The sequence below is a fragment of the Eurypyga helias genome, unplaced genomic scaffold (assembly GCF_000690775.1).
Source record: "Eurypyga helias isolate BGI_N326 unplaced genomic scaffold, ASM69077v1 scaffold12857, whole genome shotgun sequence".
In the NCBI taxonomy this organism is placed as follows: domain Eukaryota; kingdom Metazoa; phylum Chordata; class Aves; order Eurypygiformes; family Eurypygidae; genus Eurypyga; species Eurypyga helias.
The window spans coordinates 1-25,108 of NW_010261182.1; the positions used below are offsets into that span (position 1 = coordinate 1).

Consider the following 25,108-nt stretch of genomic DNA (forward strand, 5'->3'; position numbering starts at 1 on the left):
ACCAAATTAGGGGAGATGTCACGGCACAGGCTTCCTCGGTTTCATTCCCACGGGATTGGTGTCCCTACCCCTACCACCCCACGCAGCAGCCAACCCAGAATCCAGCCGCAGGGAATGCTGCCCCCACCGCGGTTCCAGCGGAGACGGGGCGTCCGCACAAGCGCCTGGAGGTTGCAATCCAACCTCGACGGACCCAAAGGCAGCGCCAGGAGCTTTCCCAAGCGGATGAATTCCTCACCTTTCTGAGGTAATAAAACCTTTCCCTGCACCCCCCCAACACCCCCTGCTTCCCTGGGAAGGCGTTTGACAGTCACCTTTTGCTTTATGCAATTTCTTAGATACTCACTTTTCTCGCATTAAAAAAGTTTACTACTTGGATGCAAATCGCTTTGCCCGAACATCCGTTCTCATCCGTGACGGATGAGCTGCTGAGCACACCGAGTTGCACGCGGACAGCCCATGGAGAGCAGGAGGTGTGCTTTATCAGGGAAGCGTACATCGAGTTAGGGTTACTCCGGATTCGCGCTATGGCCCCGCTTTGCTGCGCTCCTGCTCCACCTCCCACCAGCCGTGCGGTCGACAGGAACACCTTCCGAAGGACCCGGCACACAGCACATCGCTGCAGGTGTAGGCACCGCTGAGGGATTTTCAGGAACCCTTTGTGTGCAAATTTAGTCTTCAATCCCTACGTTTTGGTCAATTTGGAGTTTAAAGCACCCGATCTGGAAACGGAGACCGCAGAAGCTAACGGGGAATTAATCTTGCCGAGTCACCGCGTTTCCCATCCCATAGACGCAAACGAACGTCGGGCTGCAGCTGCCAACTGCAGGGCCCCTGCGCTACCGGTTCCTCAGCATTCACAAGCAGAACTTACCAGGGCTGGGAACGTTCCAAACACGCACTAATCTGCAGTCCATCCCTTTAGGCACTTAAATCTCGTACCCAAATTTACGTTTCGATCGCTAATGAGACACAACTCCTTTTAGAGAGATCCGGGGTGTTCGACGGTTCCGCTTGTGAAAGAAGGCATCAAGATAAGCTTCAACACCACCGTAAAGCGTTTTGTTCTTCGGGATGTTACGCTCTAGTGCCCTTCCACTGGCAGCTCACGGCATCACACGTTCGTAGGTCGCCACGTAGGTCAGGGTCTCCTTTTCCAGGGATGCAATGAACACTGAATCCTTCACGGAACGGGCACGAAATGCATATCCCTTCAGTGAAGCCGGCTGTGTCCGTGCCCAGTGCTTCGGAAGCACCGCGTGGCAGCAGACACCCACCCGAGTCATCAGTTCTGGTCCGTGACGTTCAGCAGCAATTCTGTTACGCGTCGTTGGTCTCCGTCCACAAGCTCACCCTTCCCCAGCCTCACATGCAGATACTGTAGTTAAGGATAAACTGAAAGGTCATTCACATTGTCCCCAGCGAAGGTGTCGCTCCCTCATACCGTTTCTTCTGTTGACAGCAACAAGGGATTAATATATTCAAATCCTTCAAATTCTGACTGATCTATTCGCTTTATGATGTCCCTAGAAAACACACAAAAGCAGAGTTCAGGTTTTAGCAATTGCAGACACTGGTTTTGCTGCTGTAGCTCTAAAAAAGAGCAACAAAACTCCTTACAAAATGCGTATCTTGTGTAGAAGCCACAACAGATCAAGAAAAGCCTCCAAACCCCGGAATACGCGACAGTAACGCCTTATGCCAACACCCACAGCAACGTGGCTGGGAACTCTGAACCACCTGGTGCCAGGTTCCTTCTGCCCTTCCCGTCAGACAGCGGGTAACTTCCGGGGGCCCCGCGCGGGATACGACAGCGACTGCAGCTTTACAACACCACTTCCCAGAGGAGCAGCAGGTGTTTGGCCGGCTGCGCGCGCCGCCGACGTTCTGCACACCGCCAAGGAACGCTTTCTGCAAGCACGCGTCGCACGCAGGAAATCCGGGGACAGGCCTGGAAGTCGATGTACACCAAAGAGCGCTGCTTTTGAGACGTGAGGGTCTTCAGACTCCCCACAGGGGGGGCGCACGCTTGGCGTGTAACGCTGTCAGCGCCCGTGACGCACGCGTACGCCCTGCACATCCCTGGTGTCACGCAAACAGTAACCGAGGCGCTTTGCGCCAGTCTCCGATCCGCTGTTTGCTTCATACGTGCCCGAGTCTTGAGAGAGAGCCGGTTGGGAATTGGGGGTCTGGGAGATACAGGTAACACAACTACAGCATCCCAGCTTGAGCACTGGGGACACAAACGTCCATGACGAAATCTCCGAATACACCAAATACCTGAGGATGAACATCTGATGAAAGGCTGGGAGAGCTGGGGGGTTCCACCTGGAGAAGGGAGGGCTCCGGGCAGACCTTGGAGCCCCTTCCAGTGCCTGGGAGGCTACAAGGAAGCTGGGGGGGACTTTTGACAAGGGCCTGTAGTCACAGGATGGGGGTAACGGGTTTAAATGGAAAGAGGAAGATTGAGATGGGACATCAGGAAGGAAATCTTCCCAGAGAGGGTGGGGAGCACTGGGACAGGTTGCCCAGAGAAGCTGTGGATGCCCCATCCCTGGGAGTGTCCAAGGCCAGGCTGGATGAGGCTTGGAGCAACCTGGTCTGGTGGAAGATGTCCCTGCCCATGGCAGGGGGGTTGGAACTGGATGGTTGTTAAGGTCCCTTCCAACCCAAACTGTTCCATGATTCTGTGATCTGCTCCCTCGGAGCGTGGCAAGGCAGATCCTGCAGCAGTGGATTTACTGCCCCTGGAGCAGACTCCCTGGGTTGCCAGCTACAGCGTTCGTTCCTACCATCACACGTTTAACCAACACAGTCTTTCACGTAACTAAAACTTCCCTGACGGACCGAGTAACCCTGGGGCTCGAGTCAGGGTTAACAGGCACGTTAGGAGCAGCAGTTCAGCTCTGCTGTATTGCAGCGAAGAGGAGGAAAAACTAACAGCCACAAATAGGCTGGAATGTGGAGGTCTCATGCCTTTAAGGATGAAAGCCTTGGGATAGTGTGGCACAGCCCGCGCTGCCAGCAGGCCAGCCCCTGCATGCAGTACTTCAGACGGTACCTAGGCACGCAGAAATCGTGAAACCTCTCGTAAAAGCCCATTTCCCAAAGCAACGCCTCAGCACTGTCTTGGTCGAGCATCTGACTAGACCCAAACACCACCCACCAGCAGCTCTGCAGATCCCAGTCAGAAACTGCAGAGAGTGCAACGCGCTGGAAGCGCAAGAACACGAAACCGGTGAAGAGAAGGGGCTGAAAAGGTTTGGGAAGAACGCGTTACGGTCTTCAGCAGAGGGCAGCTGGTCAGAGGGGGACGAAGGAACAGACCTAGACGTACTGGGAAAAGAGGTGTCTAATGTGCAGACAAGCCTGCTGCTCTCCCCCAGCGAGGCTCACCTACAACTCCTACCTGCAGAGGTGTCAGGATTCTGCGTCTTCCATTTTTAACGAACCCAGAGTCTCCTTCGACTCATTCTGCATCTGTGTCCCAGCGCTAAAAAAGCAGCAGAAAGTCTCACCACGGTCCCGAGAGGAGAGCAGAGCAACCTCCCAACACACTCTCCTACGCTCTGCAGTGGACACAGCGTTGTAAAGCCACTCGAAAGGCCTAAGTGTTCTCTGGCAATGGAGTCGCATGCTCAAGCCTTGGGAGAAAAACCCACCTCGGAAAGAGAAGAATGGACCCCTCCTCCCCAAACGGCTGCGCTTCTCAGCAGTTCCACCCTATCACTCCAACGGGGATGTCGTTGGGCCCCCACACACTTGTCATCTGACACAGGCTAAACCCTTCACAGGCAAAGGAAGTCAGAGAATCACAGAAGGAATCACAGAACGGTTTGGGTTGGAAGGGACCTTAAAGACCATCCAGTTCCAACCCCCCCGCCACGGGCAGAGACACCTCCACTAGAAGTCAACAAGACCTTTCCTTCTAAGGCATCTTCCCCCACCACACAGACCTGCCTGCTTTTCTAAAGGAAGTTCCAGTGTTAAGCTCTCCAAGAGAACAACTGTACACCGTTTTACGGGTTTGGCCACGTTACATCTCCCACCTCCCTACCAACACTACAGCCTGTCCTCTTACATGCCACCCTGTCCCCGACCGAGTGTCACGTACAGCAATCGCTCCTCGTCCCTCACATTCCTTGGCTGAAGCACACCCTCCCTTCCTGCAAAGCTTTTCCACAGCCCATTTAAATCGGAGTTTCCGGAAGACTGTCCTGCTATCTCAAGCTCATTTGGAGCTGCGCCTCCACTGCTTCTCCCGAGTACAGAAACGCAAGCTGTCTGGGCCAGGAATCAAAGTCCCGTCTCCTCGTTCCATGCCAAGCGCTCACTCAACAGCAAATCAGAATCAGAGGCCGCACGGAGGAGGACACCGGCCTGTCTCCTCACGCGTAACAAGTACGGTGTCACCCAAGATACGTGGGGTACACAGAACATCCCATTTGCTCCAACTTGACCAGGTTCTACCGCCACGTACGCCGGCCCTTAAATTCACTTCTTAACGCGCAGCTGCGTCGGGGGACAAAGGCAAACATACTCATCGTCGGGGGTGAGCTGCACAGGTTCGCTGGTGAACTGCGTGTCAAAGTTGTCCAAGCCGTAATCATCCGTGATCTGGGGCTGAAATGGAGGTGTCGCTTGCTTCTTCTCCAGCTGAGGAAAAAATATAATGGGGGAGAGGAAAAGTTAGAATATGAAACATTTACAAGATCCCCTGTGAACATCCGCATACCACGGCTCTCGGCCACCTGCACGGGGCAGTCACGACGGTCGAGTTCAGCCCTGCTGGAAGATACGGCCCCGTCTAACACCACCTGACATGAAGCTCGAGACTAGGGGAGTTGCTATTCGCTCATCCTGGTCATCCCGTTGTTGCATTTTAAATACAAACCTTCAAATATTGCCAGAAATGAATACCATTTTCAGCTGAAGCCTCCAGGAGCAGCTCTTTCCCAGGTCTCTCGTCCTGTGACACACTGTTACTGCATCCACCTGCCTCAACAGTTTCTAAACACCAAGCCTTCCGTTCAAGCCAAGATCCTTTCCCACAACAGACTCACTTCCCTTTTACGGGCTCCCCTGAAGCTGCCTCTTGGAGTACGCCCACTCAACACAGCCAGCCTTATTCGGGCACGGTAATGCCAGCACAGCACAGAGAAGCGGCCAGCCTTTACCTCCCAGTCAGTCAGTAGCCACAAGGGTAGGCCGTCGTTAAGAGCAAGTAGTACTAGTCAACAAAAGAGCTAGAGCAGCCCAGAAGTTTCTTCTGCAATTAAAATTTAACCATGAATACATTTACATACAATATTCACTGGAAACCCACGTTTATCTCCCTCACCAGGGACAGTCAACAAGAGAAAATTGCTGCTATACCGGAGACCCATACATCAAACCCAGCCCGCAGTCACATCCTGCGGCCGCATGCACCAGCCAAGCTCTCAGCAGCTACGTCGCCTCTTCCCATGAACGCCAAGTCGTGCTGCTGTGTCTGCTACGTGTTACATCCATCCTACTATCCAGTCTCCCAGCTGAAATAGTCTAGAATATGAAGTTCCTTAAATGACAACAAGGGGGCTCTTGTGGAACTGACTGGGAATTACTCCAGTGGATTTATACTTCTGGCATCTGCTCGCTTTGGGAACAGAGTCCTCGCCGTCATGCCCTCCAGGTTCCCACTGCCCCCCAACATCAGCACTGTCCAACAAGCAAAGCAAGCTCTTCTCTCCTGCTTCACGACGAGGGAAGACAGCAGTCTCAAGCACAACCTATCACTTCCACTGATGCTCAAACGCCCTGGGTGCAAGCGGGCATTGCTGCCTCCCCGGCCCGGGCAGCCTGGGCAACCCCTGCGCTGTTCTTCCAGTGCCAAGCGACCGCCCAGTGCTGGACACCTACGGCTCCATTCCCCACGCAAGCCAGCAAGCTACTTCCAAGCACTCTATCCGGGAAAGCCAGGAGGAGGAGAACGGTGGCAGCCTACCAACAGAAACCAAGGAAGAAACAGTTCCGCCATTCCGAACCCTTCTGAGGGTTCGGGAGCCAGCCCGACTTTTGGCCTGACATAAAGCTCCCGTCACGTTACGTCACCGGAAGCCAGCTACGGCCTTTACGTGCATGGAATTGCGTGTCGCTGCTTTGAACGGGATTGCTGCCGGCACGCAACACAGAAACTAAGAGAATCTATCCCCTGCAAAGAGGCATAAGCAGAAGGAATTGCTTTTACCAGATCCCAGTCTATGCTGCGGAAAAACGTGTGGGACTTGATGTCAGAGAATCCCGTCTGGGGCTGACAGCCGAGCCGTTCTTTGGGATCCTGCGGAAGACAAACGCGCGTTACGGACTCCAACCGCTCGCAGCACGTACGCGACTCCCGCGCTCCCCATCACGACGCAAACCGCTGCCCACTCACACGGACTATGGCCACCGAGGGATTTGGGGTTTTTTTTAGTTAATTTAGTTGGAAATTTTATTTTTAAATTGTATTTTACAACTTCTTAAATAAAAATAAAATCTAGATTTATTCGGCAACGTGTAATTCCTGTCCTTCATTTCTCCATTAAGAAGTGACAGTGGTTCTAGGGATTTCAATCGGCTTAACTGAGTAGTCAACGTTAGAGAAAAGAGTTTACAAACAAGCCTATAGTTCTTTTTTCCCCACCAGGTGCAGGTTTTTAAATCAGGTCTGTGCTGTGGAGTCCCCTCAGTAAATTAGCAACTGAGAAGTGGGGGTTTTAGCACACAGGATACCAAGGTTTTACAGACCTTCCTAGCAGTAAGCAGATTAACTTCTTAGCTGTATTGCTTTCAGTAGGAAGCTCTGACTTCAGATCTCAGATGCTAAAAATAAAAGAACGTTACTTACCTTGTTTAAAAATCCTTTTAACACATGGGAAGCCTTGACAGAAAGAAACCTTGGAATCCGGATTGGCTTCTCCAGAATAACTGTTACAGGTTGAAAAACAGCAATATTGGGGTTTGGTTTACGACACTGACCACAATTTCAATACACACAGCATGTTATTTAAATACGTTTCCATGTGAAAATGGGGAGATGCGGCAGTTACTAAAAACAAGGCAAACAAGAGGCACTGCCATACTGACACTTCAAGTTTCCTACAAGAAACTGCATTTTTCTGCTCTCTGTAGCATGAACAGGGAATAGACCCCTTACAGTGCCACCAGTATGTGCACAATTGTGCTTTTAAGCAGTGGTTTAACGTCAGGCTTGCCAAGCCGACCACGGCAGACTGTGCCGCGTAGCTGCAGAAACAGCGTCAAGAGCAGTCCCCCACACCAGGGCGTCAGCGAGTCCCCAGACCGTCACAGAGCTCCCGCTGCTATCGCCACGGCAAGGGTTACTGCTCTTGTCTGGAAAAACTCACACATTGCTACTCCTGAAAGGTAAAACTGCTCAAAAACTAGCTTCATTAATTTCATCAAAAGTAAAAAAAAAGTTGTCTGGAGCAGAACCACAGGTTCAGAACGAGCCTCCTCTCCTCTCTCCCAGCGCCCAATGCGCAATTCGTCCTTGGCCTACGGACTGCTTCCCAACAGACACCATTCCGTACAGTTTCTGTTATTCCCAAACTATGGACATCTCAGAAAAGTCTTTCCTTGTCTGAAGAAGTCTTCCCAACGCCTGACCTTTTTAGCTGAGCTCAACAAACTAAACTCCTGGGATGAAGAACTGGAAGTAATGGGGGCCCTTTATCTACGGCAGATGTATGGGCAGCTCTGGGATAACAAGGGCAAGGGAAAACCTAACTGGCCTCCTGGAACTGCTGGTTCTCATTACTTCCCCCAAGAGGAAAATAAGCATCAGGACCATACCTTGGAAGAGGTAATCTTCAGTGTTCATGTCTGGATTGTCAGTGATTATATCAAACGGAGACCTTCCTGCCATCATCTCAAACATCAACACACCGAGCGCCCACCAGTCCACGCTGAACCCTGCAAGTATTTGCAGAACAGATTTCAGCCAGATCTCCTTGAATTTGGGTGTTCTCCCTCACGTAAACGAGGATTGATGGGCTGCTTCTAGAAAGTTGGATTTACACCAGCACGGGGTGAGACTGGAGAGCTGTCTGACTGGGGATTACAAAGGTAAACTCCAGGAACTGGTGGGCACCCACCCGACAGCAGTGCTTCCAAGAAAACACCGTTTATTTAAGCTGAAAACTTCCAGCTTTTGGGTTAAAAAGTGCTGAATGGTACAGGATCATGTAAGCAAACGACACATTGGATCTCCTGATGAGATGAGCTCACAAACAGCAGCACTGGTTAACAGCCCACTGACTTCTGCACGAGCACTAACGCCTTGTCGCAGCGGCCTACACCCTTGTCTGCAGGACAAGAGTAGCTGGGACATGAATTTCTTCAAGGAATGGACTTGGTTTTGCTTCAGCATCATTTACTAGTTATTTTTCAGGGAATGTATGATTTGAAAGAAGCAGAAATAAGTGATTGCAAGTGAAAAACAAAAATAACCTTAATTAGGGAATAAACTGTACAATATTATTTCCATTTTCTCAACATGTAAGACACAAAAATGTGGGAATCTAAATATAATTGTAGATGAACCAACCTATAACGAGAACTTTGCTTTGTGATTTATTACAACTACAAATTGGTTAGTCACAACTCACCGTATTCTTCTCCTCGGAGGATCTCTGGTGCAATATAATTTGGTGTCCCACAGAAAGTGCTTGTAGTGTCACCAGGTCCCAGACCTTCCTACGTGCATAAAGCAAGTCATAAATTACAACCTGACCTCCTTCTCTGGGAATTTCCCTTAATGAGACTTCTAAAGGCAAGTTACCTGGGGAGGCTAAAGCCCTTCCTTTCAAAAAGGGCAAAGCTGGAACAAAATTCACACTCAGTGCTGCCAGCTGCCCTCTGACTTCACAGCTCATCCTCAGGAAAGCAACTGACTACCACCCAGTCACAACACGTCTGAAACAACATTTTGCTTACTGCCCACAGAGACACTTAAAACCGATTTGGAAGCCCTTTCCAAAGAGATGATGGGGAAAAAACCCTTCTGATTTTAGGAACGAAGGAATCAACACAATGCCAGTTGCAATTCTGGCTCCAGGGGTTTCTTCTCACCGAGAAACACACTGGACTGTGATCTCAGGCCACAGGCTAGCCAGATGTCTTGGGGTCAGACCAAGAGCTCCAGGGGAGAGCAGACTTCTTCTCAGGTTACAGACACTGCACTCCGGACTGGCATTCCAACCTCGCTACATTCAACGCCCTGTGGGTATCTTCTACCACCAGTATTTTCCACTGAGGTGTTCTTGCTTTTCTCTGCTTCACAGCAGGTCCGTTCTACCAGGTGCTCTGAAACAACGCTCCCTAAACTGCCTCAGTGCCAAAGACTGCAGCCTAAGAACCGAAATAGTGGAGAGGCCCTGTCGGTTAACAGTCTGTCCAGCCCGGCCCCAGAGAAGGACGGATGCAACCCGTATTCACAGGAGCAGTTACCGAGAGACGAAAAAAGCTCTCAAAAACACACTTGTCTGAAATAACTTGGGACACATAGGAAACTTAAATAGATAAAAGAAATTACCTTGGCCAACAGGCCAAACTTCTGTCCCCACAAGTGACCCACGTAGCGTGAAATACACCAAGGAAAAAATGTGGTTCTGTTCTTCCGTCATCGTCCAGCACAAAGTTCCCACTCCACAACCGGTTCTGGGCTCAGTTACACGACGTGCAGGCAAGGAGAAAGCGTCTGCTTCCCCTCCCGGGATGCAGCACGTCCCCCAGAGGGTGCCGAGGGCTCACACCACTGGACGACAGAGCGACAGAAGAAAGGTAAGAAAAGGCTTACCTTGCACATGCCATAGTCTGTTAATTTGATGTGACCCTCTGCATCTAAGAGAACATTGTCTAGCTTCAAATCTCTGTAGATTATGCCTCTTTCATGGAGGAAGTTCAGAGCAATACAAATCTCAGCAGCATAAAACCTGCAGTCAAAAAGGAGACGATTCCTATCAGCACTAAGATTGTACAAAAGCCATGCAGTTAAAGGAATCTGTTCTTACACCGGTACCACCAGCACGCCAACGCAGCCACGTCTGCTCACGAGGACGCTGACCCCTCCACTGTAAAACCATTCCTTGCGTTACATATGGAAAACTATTTTTTCAGTTCTACCAAGTAAGGAAACACTCGTTCTATAGGCTGTGGGTTCTCTGCTGTGTCGTACCGGGATCTTTCAGACCCGCACTTCCCGTTCGTTAGTCACAACGACACTTTGTGTGCTGCAGAGCCACGCAGACCAGGCTCTTCATCTTCTGCCAACACGGTACTAATTCAGCACAGACCGAGGTACGCGAACAGTCACATCCCCTGTCAGCAGGCCCAAGCAGCATTACCTACGTACGCAGTAAACAGCAATAACTGGTACTCCTTAACGAACGCTTGCTTTCCTGAAACCACCCCAACGTGCCTGCCAGGGCAGCACGTTCTCAACTGAGCACCAACCGCGGGTGCTCTCACGGCCCGAAGTCTGGAAAGCGTTTCACAGGACCCTGAACGGCTCCGGCGAGCCACCCCGTAACCGCGCGAGCGCTCTACCTGGCGTGTTCTTCAGGAAGCTTCCTTTGCCGCTGCATATGGAACATAAGGTCGCCCCCGTTCACGTACTCTATGACGAGGAACAGTCTGAAAGCAAACAATGCAATTAACGGATTCCACGGGAACTCTCCGGAATAAAGACTCTTCTTATCCTTCCCATTTCAGACATTCTCACCTCCACTCTTGAATTAGATTTCTAGGCTTCTTACAGAGTCTAAGAGAAAAGAGAGCACTTATTGGATCCCTATTACGAGGGGTCCCACCCTTCGGGTAAACGCCAGAGTCAACGTGGCGGAGAGGCGGCTGCGCGCAGCAGGCTACGGAGCGACGCGGGCTGTGCGGAGCCACTCACACCGCAGGGTAACGGGGCACCCGTGCAGCGCGAGGTCTAGAAAAGCCCCCGAGCCTAGAGCCACACAGGCTCCTCAGAGTTACTTAGGAATAACAGCAAAAGCTCGGAAACGTGCCAGCAACACATGGCAGAATGAGAGTTGGTCCAAAAAAGGTAAAACTGTCATTCACCTGAAAAAGACAGAATAACAGTCACGTGACTATTTCTTATTCGATGATGCTGGAGTTTTTTGACTTTTATGGAACAAAATTCCACAGGATACAGTTTGCTGAGTGAGTGCACAGCGCTGAGTAACAGCATCTGATGGACTGAAGAAATCAGCCTGCCCGAAATAACAACGACCGTTTCGAATGCAGGTTTGCGGGTTAAAAACCCCTCCAAAAGATGCAGCACGTGAAATCCAAACCTTCCTTTAGTAAATCTAAATTTAGGGCAGTCACCAGTGACCTGACACAGATTTACCTGGACGTAACAATAACTAAACTGTTACTCTCCCTGACTACAGGCTGTTCTTTAACAGCCAGCTGAAGCGCTGAAGAGCTCTGCAGATTCAATGCAGCTGATACACACCAGGACAACAAGGTTCCTGCACGGGCAAAACCTGAAAGTTGGCGTTTGTAGTTCTGACCCAGTTCTGCCACAAAAAGGTCACCCACCAGCTTTTAAAAATGACTCTACCGTTAAAAATAATTAATGACTATCTGGCAATATCGGAGATCAATATGTTTTGTAGGATTTGTGGTATTAATTATGTACCTATGAAGCTCGCTGTTTGTGCTGGCTCAGCTCCCAAAAAGCTCAAACACATCTACTGAAGGCAGGGCAAGAGTCACTTAGGGGAGCGTAACCCAAATTCACGTTTCAAAAACCAAGGTCTATCTGAACAGCGTACGACAATCAGTTTTCCAATCAGTTACACCATCTGGCACCTTAATGGAAATAACTCTGTACGTGTATCCTATAGACTGTATGATCATCACGGAACAACTCCTGCTAAGAAATGGGCTGGCATTCCTAGACCAAAAACCAGTTGTTTAACGTGTATGGACTGAGACTCGCGGGACCAAGACTCACTTCACCTACGACCATTATTTAGCAGAGCTGAAACCATTTGGTGAGCCAGCAGGACAGACAATGAAATCCTACCCTCCCTCGACTCTGCGAGACCTTTATCTGTAGAAAAAGGTCTAGAAGGGAAGTCTAAAGGAGCCACTTGTGTCACTCCCTACAGAGCACGGCCACGCGGTGGGAGAGCTGGGCACGGGAAGGCTGGAGCACCACGGCTTCAGTTCCTCCATGGAACAAGCTTTTTAACCAGACTTCTCCAACCAAGCAAGAGAAGGATCAGTGGGGGAAGAAAATCTAGGTGGACTCAGCCACAGAAGACTGCTAGTATATCTGCAGGAAAGGTTTCATCCTTGGGAAAGCAGGATCCAGGCAAGGCTGCCAAGGCCAGAGAGACCTACAGGATGGCAACGCGCTGAGCGAGTTCCTTAGGAGGGCTGCGGCCATCGCAGGAAGCGGTTATTCCCTTACACGCCTCATCTTCCAGGAGTTAAACTTCTTTCCATGCGTCCACATGCAGGAAAACATTCCATTTGGAAAACACATGCTCCAGTCTGCCAGACCATAATTGGTAATAATTAAGGATGATTTTTTTCCCCCTCCTTGGAAAAGGATTCTTCATTTGAAACTCTTAAAGAGCTGAAAGCTTTAAAGGGAAATCAGGGAAAATTACTGGAGGCAGCGCAGCGTGCAAGCCTTTCAGCAGTCTCCCCAAAAGAATATATGCACGAAACTAAACTAAATCAAACGGGTAACAATGCCACGAGTGCTTTCCTCCAGCACTCCCGGAATTTTTTGCTTCCAACTTTCCTAGCCTGTACGGAAGTTTCCGACGCTTCAGTGCCACTCAGATCCTGACACTTGGAGCTGCCCATGTCAGGTCACGATGCTGTTAGTCCTTGCTGGTTTCAGGAGGATTCCCACAGACACGAATGGCTTTGCAGGATGGAGCTTTCGGATTGCTGCCATCCTCAGAAGCTGCTTGTCTAGCAACGCTGGGCAGGCCGGAGGCACGAGCCAAGCATCACCAGTATCTGAAACGATGTGAACAGCTACACTTAGCACCGATTAGCAGCTTTAGGTACACATTTCTTAGCTTAAAGATTTATTTCAACTCCTATTTAAGGGAAAGCGCGTGTTCCTTTGGAACCCCCCCATTAGCACACGTACACAGACTGTTCCCGTTACTTGTCTCCTTTGGGCCAGTTACCACAATCGGATGTTGATGAACTGAGAGCACTTTCAGCTTCTCCTTGTGCCTGTAATGAGGTCATAACTGTGATTTTATAGCATCACAGCTATCACCAAAGCGTGAATCCATGACGTTATGGCTGTATCCATGGCAAACGGCTCAAGTTATATACAGAAATGCCCTGCCAGGGGAAGCGAGCCTGGAAAAACAGGATCCCCAAAGGAGGGGCAGCAATCCAGAAAGCTTTGAACGTGTTCCGCATGTTGCTGCTGTTTCTGCTCCTCAGCTACGCTGCTCAGCGTAACCACCAAAGCGGCCTGCAAAAACACCTCCCTACTGCTCCATTCAGCCTTTCCAATTCCAGTACAGGTGAGCACCTCCTTCCCAATGCCTCGCCCTGCCCTAGCACGTGAGTTTTCACGAGATGTCCAGTACTGCTCACTATTCGGTGAGGTGCTTGCCAATGTCGGCCTAGCTGCAGTTGTCTAAAGATGTATTTTTTGTCTGCCAGACAAATTTCTTCGGGTGAAAGCCTAGACACCTCTGGAGGTCATTCCTTCTCCCTGCTCCAAAACACTCCCTACTCCAGGCACGTTCGGAAGACTTCATGCAGCAGTTTTACTGCCTTTATCTCAGCTAGGAAAATGCTATTTCCTATGACTAAAACCATTATGGGGTTGGAAGCCTGGGGACTGAAGAAATTCATATTTTAAAAATGGATAATGCACATTGTAACCAACAGGGGCTATTCTTAAGAATATGGGACTGGAAAACTTGGCACTCTGCACTGCACGCCACGCAGGCAAGCCCGATGGAAGGACTTCTACCTTCTGAGTACGATCCATATGGCAGCAGGCAGTATAAAAGTGTAACAGCAAATAGGTGAAAGCAAAAAACCCCACTCCACAAGCCCCACGCACATCCCGATTCTCCAGCGACACACAGCAGCGTGGGCATCCGAGTGCTTCGCATTCCAATGGCAAAATAAGCGGCAAATGATCCACTCGGGGTTGCGTGCACAAGGACAAAAAAAATCAGCATTTCAGAGTGGCCAAGAGTTTATTAAGCGCTTTTTCAAATGGAATCCCACACACCAGTGTGTTACGGGCTCAGAGGCCTTACACAGATTAAAAATGAAACCTGCGTGTGCGTGAAGTTAGTTATTATTAAAAACCCTTCTTACTGAGCAGCCCAACTCCCATGCTGCTTCGAAGAACTGCAGCTTGGCCCTCGAGGAGCCGATTCAGCCCTCCTCAGCAGGATCAGGTACTGCAAACCCTCTCTCACAGAGCTGTTTCACCCCGCTACCACCCTCCTACTCCTGGGGCCACGCGGCCCGTGCCGGGGAAGACGGCTCACGGCTCTTCCTCGTTCCCATCCATCTTCGCCCTCCAGACCTGGAAAACCGTGCCCTGCTCTCCACACCGCACTGGCTAGGCTCCTCTCCTGAGCTGGCTTTGTCGCAGTCCTGAAACCCCGAGAGTCCGAACGCTCCCTTCCAAACCCGGGGGCGGCGCTGGCAGCGGTCACGTTTGCTTTATGAGAAGCAGTTAGCACAACGATCAAGGGTTTCAAAACAAAAGAATTGCAGAGCTTTCTTACCGACTTGTTGTTTGAAAGCATGAATGTAAACCAACTAGGAATGGGTTACTGGATGCCTGTTCAAACACATGTTTCTCTGTCTGTACCCAATCAATATCCTGAAATAGAGTAATCGAACAATCAGAATGCCTGCTGCATAACCACTGTGGGCATTCCCAGAAAAGCAATAGTGAACATCTGTGCTCCCCTACATATAGCGGCATTGTTACAGTTCTTCAGAAAGACAAAACCCCTAGAATTGCAGGAAGTTAAAAAGCGTTTTAACTCAATTACATATTCACAAGTTCCTTCACCGTGTGGAAAAGTCTGCACAGAACTGAAGCCATTTTAAAACATCATACATCTGCATTGTTTCAGACGTTGCTCCTGCTGGGTCATCGAAGGAAGTTCAATTACCTTAGATAAACGATCCTAAGGCCAGTAACACAAGCAATGGGAATCTCCAGTTTTCAAAAGGTTCAATAAACTGAAATTCATTAGCTCATCTGAAACTCCAAGTGAATCCTGTGAAACTACCCAAACCCGATCCGCTCGTCCAACCAAAATCGTCCTTAGAAGTACCCCAGGCAACCTTGTTTTAATACTTCATGGGGAGAAGTCCTGAGCACCCAGTGCAACACCGTACAGCAAACACCCACCGAAATCCAAATGAGACTAGCACAGGACTGCAAAGTTCAGCTCCACGGAAACCACTGTCCGATTTCATGGAACCCGACAAAACGTGAACCTTATGGACAGCCGTTCGGCACCAGATGTTCCTTCTTCATGCAATACACGGACCATGCCCCACCCTGCAAACATTCAGCACCCTGCCAACAGGCTGGAATGGAATGGTTTCCTACAGACACTTCACTTCCCATCAATGAAACCAGCCTATGGATCTGGAGATAACCAAGAGAGAGGGAGAAACCAGGCCTTCCTGCCACAGCCGGCCAGTGAAGCCACAGCCTCAAAGGAAACCAAGGCATGGCACCATCAACAAACCAACCTGCTCAGTTCTGTGTTCAGACACTCCTGAAGATGTAACACCCTGCAACCTTAAACCTGGGTCCAAACATGAGCCAAAACTCCAGTTCTGAATAAAACACGTCCACTTCTTTCTACGGCCTGATGCTCTCTTAAGGAGTCTTTAAGCTAACGCCCTCGCTACTGCACCTGCGCACTACTAAGTGTGGTGCTAGTGCACTACTGGTCACAAGATGAGGCTTAGAAAAACGTAATAGCCCAAATACTCGATTTTCTTCAACCTCATGCAGAAAACCTCCACTTCTCTCCGGTATCAACCACTACCTGGGAAGCGCTGGCTGATGTAAGCACACTGACACTTGCTGCGTCACGAACCGTCTTTATCCGCGAAACACCAGGTGAAGTCGCCAGTACCTGCAGTATCTCACACATTCACAGAATTCACTGGATTTCCTACCAACTCCCGGAATTTCACGATAGAGCCTATCTCACAGGAAAGAAAAACCAATGAGCTCAGTCTGCTGTGTAATCATGTAGGATAGCCGCTCTTCAGGGGAGACTCTCCTCACCTACCTCTGCTGCTCAGGAACAACCCCATAACCCATTAAACAATGCTTTTCTTCAGCTTCTACTTTCTCAGAAAAACACACGTCCAAAGAAACAGTGAATAAGCTACATGACAGTCTGACCTTTGCTCACAACAAGAAACAGGAAATAAGTGACAAACCAAAGTACTTCAGAAGAACTTCCCAACTCTCCTACCCCTAGTCTCTGGAATGGCAGCCAGAGAACCTGAAACTACCCTCACAAACTGCACCGAGAACATCTTTTGTCTTCTTAACATCCTCCTCTTGGGAAACCCTGTCTCCCTAACAGCATAAATTTAACAAAACATCACCAGCCCAAACTGCCTTCAGTTCAAAAAAAATCCACTTTCTAATGTAAGAACAGCTACCTAAGAAGTTAACTCTGAGGTGAGACTGCCCTCTCTTGCTGATTAGTCTGGGATTGCACCCACAGGGATGACGCAGCACTTCACCTTCAGGTGCCCAACGGTGTCAGGCTTTCTGTAGGCCGCTGTGAACGCTGCCGCTCCCGCACGAGCGCGTCACCCTGCTGCGTCCCAGTAAGGCCTGGCACCAGTTACCCTTCCGCCAGGCCTCTCGGCAGTTGATCGGGGCTGTGCCCCGCGTGCAGGCCTTCCAGTTACCCCAGCCCCACCGGACCCACGCTGCAGGATCCTGCCGGATGGCGTTGTAGGTGGCTCAATCCGCCCTCCTGGCTTGCTGTGACTGGTTCATCACATTTGCGAAAAAACCAGCATGGGTATAAAATCTACACCTTTCAAAAGTGTGACTGTCAGAGGCAAAAGATGAAGGGTTGTGGGGTTTTATTTTCTTTTTCCCCAAACTCGTGCATTTGAGATCCTGTACAAAAAAGATTGACAGGATTTTGGAAATACTCAAGGAGTGCAGCACTGATTTCTGTGGCAGATGGTTAAACCACTGTGACCTCAAATTGCAGCAGCATCCTTTTTCTTTAAACCCACAGAAAAAAATATTTCTGAGTACTGTGCCACTTGCACACAACCTCTATCACCGTGGCTTTAAGAAGTTTAAGCTCCTACTTCGAAATACAGAAGACAATACTTGGCAGCTGCCTTCATTTGACTTGGAAAACATCTTTGTTGTCTTTCAAAATTAAGTGCCCAAATTCCACCTTATTTATCTCACCACTTACAGACTAGCACATCCAGGTTGGAGTGTTTTTCACAAGCATCCTACAAAGACTACTTAAACAACTGCTAATCGTTATTAAAATGAGGGACATTTCTCAATTTAGCCTTGGTGTTTTGTACAGACAGCTGGTGACATGAGGTCAGGAGTCAGTAAAACTTCTGTCACAGAAACGGGGTCCGAAACCTCCGCTGCTTTCCCAGTTCAGGGTTTCTCTTAAAGCACATTGTTCTTACAACAGGTAGCAGAATGCAATTAACACAGGCTTTTACCTCGTCGTCATGGACCAATTCTTTTTTCACCACTTTCATAGCATAAATTTGATCATTCTTTTTTAACCGAACTAAAAGAACTTTGGCATAACTCCCACGGCCGATAACTCGGATCAAATCGAAGTCCTGCAGTCCAAGCCCCTGAGAAATCTTAATTCCATCCATCCCGTCAATGACTGGTTTGATATCCTGCACAAAAACAGGCAGAAGACAGGTTCGTAACAAGTAACTGTTGAAGCAAAGGGCTCTTTAACCATGGGAGAGAACGCGCTTGCCGCTGTCACTACCACACAGACCTGAGTGACTGGCTGCAACACATTTGTTCAGAAACGTTTGGTTGGTGTTGGGTTTGCTCTTACTAACAGTCACTCTGTTTTTCAAGGCAATAGGTCGCTCAATGATTCTTTTAAATACTCCCAGGAAAATTGAAGGCAGCGCCTTGAGAAATGGGGTTTTATTCAAATTCTCGATGCGGAGGCCGTGCAGAGTTATCCTTCGCACTAAGTGAAGGGCATCCTTCATATTCTGACAGATACTGCAGTACTAACAATTAAAGGCTCTCCGAGAAGATGCTGGACAAGGAAACAGCAACTTGGCAATGAATATACCTGTCCTGGTTTCAGTTTAGGCAACAGCTGCCGGTCTTAAGGTCACTACCCTTTTAATGAAAACGAAAATTTCTAATAGGTGCCTGGGAACATACAAAAGCAGGTGCCAATTTCTCAAACGTGAGAGTTTGCAGGAAATATTCCACTAAGAAGAACAGTACTTTAAACTTCGTTACTGAAAAGGATCGAATTTATCTCGGCTGTTTGCTGGAATGTGAACGTGCGAGTCTGAGGAACAAGCAGTTGACCCAGACCAAGGCAGCATCTACCTCTGCATTTCACGTTTTACCAACGTATACAACGCTCCGACATACTTCCCTGGCCTATTTTTACCTGACCTCTGACTACTGTACTCGTAGACAGATCAGCATTCCGCTGAACTATGGAAAGTATTTATATAAAGAATCCTGATCTAGGATTGACTGCTATTAGAAGAGATTGCTCTGAGCTTAAAGATTCTAGTCAACAAAGCTCCCAGAACACCACTTCCTCTCTCAACCCTAAATTATTCTTGTAAAGCTCAAAAGCAAGGTGGGAAAATCAGAGCAGCACCATTCAGGGCAGCTAAGCAAACGGCATCTGTCCAAAGTTAGACACAAACAGTGGCTACCTAAGCACTACCCAGAGCAGAAGCCAGCAATTCTAAGAGCAACTGAAACTCTCTGATGGGTTTTAAGACTCTCCTCCATCCGTGAATCTGAGAGAATCTAAATACCCGTGACTGAAAATAAGGCAGTTACTTGCCCAAGAGCAGGAACTACTCAAGTGTGCAATAATGGGTGTGACAAGCATTGTAGTGGAGGGAGAGGAAAAAAGGCATGGGCTGCTAAAAGTGGGATTCCAACGACCTGCCGTGCTCTGCAGAGTGCGCCCTAGTTATTTCAGATGTGCCAGCAGCATTTTAAAAGAAACGTCTGAAGCCCTTTAGAATTAAAGCCCATCTGGATTTTTCAAACCGCTTTAAGGGAATAACATTCCTGGTATGCAGAGACTGGGTCAGACAGGCTACACAAGAGCTGAAAACCAGAGTGTAAGTGCCTGCTATTGGGTTTGTATTTCCGCAGGGGCGGTCGATAAATTATGAGCTGTTATTTATATGAAACATCTCAGCTGGATAGCTGATGTATGATCAGATTGACCCAGCTTCCATACCAACAGCTGTAGAGGCAGCCTGAGGGTGGCAACGGGTGTACATCCATTAGAGAGAGCAGCCAAGACAATGTCAGAGCCACCATTTGTTCCAAGGACCAGTAAAGTCAAACCCTCTACTGAATCACTCTTGTTCCAACATGAATGGAAGGGAAAAAACAAAACAAATATCTCTGACATCGTGATTGGGCCAACAAAAGCTGTTTATAGAAGGAATCTGAAATTCCTTCTAATTTTAAGCAATTAGAAAAATTGCTTTAAAAAAACCCACCAATTTTCAGAAAGAAACTGCAGACAACTTTTTTAAAAAGTAGCAGGAAAAAACAGGACAAGTCATTGGGTATTTTATACAGAGTATAATTAAGAGCGTGTAAATATCAATTACAAACATGTTTTTAAGACATACCTCAGAGTCATCTTTAATGCTGTCATGTTTCCGATTTGAAGGAATGTAGGGGACTGGAAAAGAAATCAAACAAGTTGTGTGGTTAAGGCCTTCATTAGCAGTAATTCTGAAACAATAAATGGAAAGATCATTTAGCAGCTCAGGGTCAGCAGTTTGCTTCAAATCCAACGGGACGGCTCTGAAGTGTTCCCCCTTTATTCCTGTAGCCCGGACAGCAGGTGCAAAGGGCACTGCAGGAACAACCAACCAACACTCACCAACGAGCCTCTGAGCTCCTAACAGTATCTGCCACAGGCCAGAGTCATTTTGGAGAGCAGGTACGATAAACGGGCCCTCAAACCAAGACAGCTTAAGCCATCAAAAGCACTAACCTAGGCAGAGGACTCTGAACTGCACCACGTTAAGCAACTAAGGCTTCAGGTCCTGGGCTGCACTCGTATCAGCGTCACAGGTTGGAGCTGAAGCGCGGGGTTTTCTGTTTGTTTTAAAAAGCAAAGCTGTCATTGCCACCTGCTCCGTGCATAACTTCCCATCCTGGAATGGGTCTCAGAGCACAGAGTCAAGGCCAAAACTGAAGCAGCCGCCACGCTTCAAAGGACATTTACGGTAACTGAGTCCCTAGTGAGTGTTCAGCCTATGGGACTGAACCAGAGCTAATCCAAAGGCAACTTCAAAAAACTAGAAGCAAACAGGCAAGGGTGGAAGCTGGGCCTCAAACGGGGAAAGACACAAATCCCAGCCGAAGAAGAAAGTACTCACTTCCATCGGTTTCCTCTGAAGGGAGGTCGACTTCGTCGTTCTTATCATCTAACTGAGGTTCCTGGGAAGGCATGACGGAATCCTTGCAAAACACAGAGGTTAGAGGGAACACACGCTGGGTTGCGCAGTCCCTGGCAAGGGAGAACGTCTTGCCGTAAAAGCACAAGACAAGAACCTTACGCTTGCATTCTCCAGAACGACGACCGGATCCTGTAGGCAGCGCTGCTGAACATTAACCTACTGCAACGCCTTATAAAACCTGCCGAAAGCCGCCGTGTTACCTCGACCTGTCCCCGCAGCTGCAGCAGACGTTGAGCTGCCTTCTGACAGAAGGCCAGCACATGCGGCTGCAAAAGCCAAACCTGAATTCTGCTGAAGACCTCCCAGTCCGTTACACACGGAACTGTAGGGAAGCGAACGCTTCAGCATGATGTTCCGCGCCCAACTCAGAGCGCTGGCACGCTCCTTTCCGGCTTAAAAGCCACGAACCCTTACTGCTCGCACACGGGTGTCGCAGACATGGGTAGAGCTGGCAATACCAATGAGATACTGGTTACAGCACTGTGAGGGGGATGGAGAAGGGCAGAATTCAGGCTACAGATTAAAGCCTAGGAAAGACGTTAGCATTGCCCCTGGAAGCGATGAGGAAAACAGAGAGGATGCGAACAGGACTGTAGAAAACGAGATGGTGAGAACAGGAAAGTAACAAGCCTTTTTGCGAGCAGCAGCACAAAAATCATGCAAGTGCTTCAGTTCTCAAAACATTCCCATGGGCTGAAAGGGACAAACAGTGTGACTACCCGTGCCAGCTCTTCGTCTCTGTAAAACACAGTGTGGCTGCTGGAGGAGGGAAGCTCAAGCTTGCTCACACTGAAATCTGATCACGAGTTCTCTTTTCTCACTGTGTCACTACTGCTCACCATCCAAAAGCTTGTCCTCCCCAGACATTTCAGAGACCGAAACCCAAATAGCACCACGTGTTACAAATCTACAACCACCCTGGCATTTAATTACTCGGGATGCGCGTCTACAAACTGCGACACAACGAAAACATCCGGGCAGAACCCTGACTTACCATATGCCTTTTGCAGGTCAGCGGAACAAGTATGTGACAACGTTTATGGACCAACAACTTGCAGTTGATACACTTGTAGCCTTGCCTTCCGAGACCCCATATCCTTTCGCTGCACTGGCCACAATACGCTCTCTAGAAGCCAGAACACATATCAGCAAGTCAATCATCAGTTCCTTTCTGCAGGTGAGTGGTTATCTCAGACAGCAGCCAGAAAACACCCTACCAGAACCCATCCCAGTCACCTCCCGGCAGCCATTCCGTAATTCCTTTACAATACCCAGAGCTTCCGAACGACCAAAGGTTGCACTTCACCCTTAGGATTCAGCTGAACGCCGTCCTTGTTAATGAAGGTTGGGAACACACGGAACATGCTGCAGCCCAACACCCATAAATTGTCCTTAGCAAGTCTGTTGGTGAAGCACTGGGACAGGTTGCCCAGAGAAGCTGGGGATGCCCCATCCCTGGAAGTGTCCAAGGCCAGGCTGGATGAGGCTTGGAGCAACCTGGGCTAGTGGAAGGTGTCCCTGCCCATGGCAGGGGGTGGGACTAGGTGGGCTTTAAGATCCCTTCCCACCCAAACCGTTCTATGATTTTATGTTCTGAGCTCCAGGTTCTGTGTAGGTTACCCAAACCAAACCATCATGAATTGGTACTACACAATTCTGCGTAAAAAGCACCCAAAGTGACTGCTTTGGGGAACACTGGCCCAAAATGTTACAAAAGGAAAGTTGAAGTATGAAGAATTTGGTATAATTTTGCTCCTGTAAACTTCAGCAGTGGTAGAACATCAGTAGAAACCTCACACCATTACAACACTTCTCTACCGAGTCTGATGTAACACCTCTGCTGGCTGCACTATTCAATGCCACAACCACTGGCTTTTTTACAGGTGTGACAGCACGGCATCTGACTAAAGGAGACCAGGAAGGGGACAGATTCCAGACATCCCCATTCTGCCTTTGCCAGGGCAGGTCTGTAAATACTTTTCCCAGCTTATGTATGCTGTGGTCATTTTACCCACTTTACCCCAAGTGCCAAACAGCAATCCCAGATTCTTACAAGCCAAGGAGTCCCCTGGTCTCAGTTACCCCTCTACCCAGCCTGCGGGGTGCCAACAGAAGACTTCCTCATTAGTCTCTGCAACCTTTCTCCAGGAATGACTGCCCCAGGCTACGACACAGCCTGCGCTCTGCCAGCTGCACACGAAGTGCTGCTCATCCCCATTGCGGGCTTCGGCAGGACTCAGCAGCTGTCCCAGAGCCAGAGAACAGTGAGAGCCTGTTCCTCCCTGCAAGCTGCACGTTAGAGTGTGGTTATTCAGACCCTGCGAGTAATGAATCACACACGCTGTCCTGCCCAAAAGCATTAAGCCACGAGAAATCCTCACCAGAGGTAGTCGGGGCGGGGAAGAGAACGTCCGAGAGAATGGATCATTTGTGAAAATTATTTTCTGTACTGCCCTCCTCTTATTTTGATAGTTTGAGGAAACAAAATGTAACTGCATGCCATTCATCTGTGCTCCTGGACCAGGAGGAACCCAAACCGCAGGATGGTTTCATTGGTATGGAGTGTTGTACTCTGGATTACCAGCATGGCAGGCCTGCAGGCCCAGTCTTTCAAAGAAACACCCTTTATCCGTGCAGCAAAGCAGCACAAAGGAGTGTATGTTTTACACTACAACTTACAAGAACTGAGCTGGCACCCTACACAAATGCACGCTGTAACTCAGCTGTGCCACATGCTTTTCACAGATCTGGTGAAGGATACTGAGCTGTACGGGGATTTTCCTCCTTTCAATGCGGTTTTGGGGCAGGTAGCAGTAAAAAAAAAAAAACACGCTAATTTCATTTAAAAACCAAAGGTACTGCCGAATCAAAAAGTTAGCTCGTCTCACTGTGCCAAGTGCTGCGTGGAACCCCCCAAGTGGACGAGACATCCGTACCTACGCTGCGATATTAGACATACCGGGGTAAGCGAAGGAGGAGTCTCAGCCTGAAAGCTACAATCACTTGCTTACATGGATTAAGTCAGATTCTTAATGCAGCTGTATTTTAGCTCACTAAACCAGGTATTTTTTTCTTAATTAGATTAGGTAATACCTCAGATTCCAAACAGTTCAAGCTAATGTCAAGAGCTCTCGTCCTCGGGCACGACAGGCTTACGCTAAGACACAAACAGAACCATAGAGTGGAGAGGAGAAAAGCTGCTCTACTTATGCATCAGTCTGAAGAGTCACTCACCCAGGTTTTGTAGACTTTAAAGATAAGTAATTCCCACCAATCACATATAACTCCACCCCAGATTCAAAGACCTTCATGGTTTTGACTGTTATGACCTCAGTAACTGCCCAGAGTGAGAAGTCACATGAAGAAGCATCTTGCTTTGCTTTCCTTTCCAACACCCAGGCACAGAAAAAGCACAGGCTGAGAGAACAATTACCACAGAACATGCCCAAACCCCAACGTTTTACGCAACAGTACTCACTCTGTTAAAGCGTTTGGCCTGAAACAAGTGCCCATTCACTCGGTACAGCTTCCTCCATCTTCGGGCTCCGCGGCGGTAGATGGATTCTGCGAAGACATGACAAAGGTGTAAAGCAGCAGCACGGCAGCGCGGCCATGCCGGGCACGTAGCTTAAGCAAGTGGTGACTTGAAACAATCTCGCTTTCCCAAGTACCAGCGCACAGCTAAAAGCCCTGCTGATTTTTAAGGCAGCCGTAAGCGACAGCGTCTGCAGGATGTGCTTCCCCACCGCCTCTCCCTTTCCTCTATCCCTGTCTCTTTTTCCTCACATGACCATAATCTCGTTAGAGTTGCTGGCTGCTGGCTGTTCAGGCTCAGGTCCAAGGGTCAGAGAACCGTTAAAGAAACAGCTTCCTCTGGGGACCTCACAACGCTGATCTCGCCGTGCCACCGCCATGGGAACACGTCCAGGGCGCTGGGTGCTAATAACCTTTAGCTGCTCCATAGCAGAGATGTTGGTAGCCTGAAGAGTCACAATTATTTGACCCCGTTTTATCTTGCTGTTCAACAGTGCCACAACATCTACTTTGTTAGGGCAGCAGTTCCAGTGCAGGCCTACAGTTATTTCCAATATATTCTAAATACAACAGGAAATGATTTAATCTGTTTGAGGCAGACTTTCCACGGGGCTACGCATGACCGCACCGACCATCTACTCCAAATTACTTCTCTTGTCGCTGTTCACATACACACGTGCGACTTCCCTGTGACCGGCTCACAAGAGGATCGGTGCTGCGCCCCATCGGTGCTGCGTGGCATCGGTGCTGCGCCGAGCTGCCCGCAGCCCCAGCGCTGACACGGCCGGGAGGACGAGAC

General features: G+C 49.1%; 1 protein-coding gene across 2 annotated transcripts in view; it reads right to left on the bottom strand.

Moving 5' to 3' along the window:
- Positions 1-1,162: 1,162 nt before the first annotated feature.
- Positions 1,163-25,108, bottom strand: part of PRKCZ (protein kinase C, zeta) — a 48,606-nt gene continuing 24,660 nt past the window's right edge. Inside the window, exons 5-18 of one of the 2 annotated variants that reach the window (XM_010155280.1) lie at positions 24,254-24,339; positions 21,770-21,901; positions 20,695-20,755; positions 19,936-19,988; positions 17,773-17,961; positions 14,799-14,896; positions 10,588-10,674; positions 9,839-9,974; positions 8,649-8,736; positions 7,834-7,953; positions 6,866-6,945; positions 6,227-6,316; positions 4,541-4,656; positions 1,163-1,526 (exon numbers count right to left, since the gene is read on the bottom strand). In XM_010155280.1, coding sequence (XP_010153582.1) covers positions 1,439-1,526; positions 4,541-4,656; positions 6,227-6,316; positions 6,866-6,945; positions 7,834-7,953; positions 8,649-8,736; positions 9,839-9,974; positions 10,588-10,674; positions 14,799-14,896; positions 17,773-17,961; positions 19,936-19,988; positions 20,695-20,755; positions 21,770-21,901; positions 24,254-24,339 — 1,424 coding nt within the window. In that variant the 3' untranslated portion in view covers positions 1,163-1,438. Of the gene's footprint in view, positions 1,527-4,540; positions 4,657-6,226; positions 6,317-6,865; positions 6,946-7,833; positions 7,954-8,648; positions 8,737-9,838; positions 9,975-10,587; positions 10,675-14,798; positions 14,897-17,772; positions 17,962-19,935; positions 19,989-20,694; positions 20,777-21,769; positions 21,902-24,253; positions 24,340-25,108 lie in introns of both variants that reach the window. The other variant, XM_010155279.1, reaches the window with a different exon arrangement.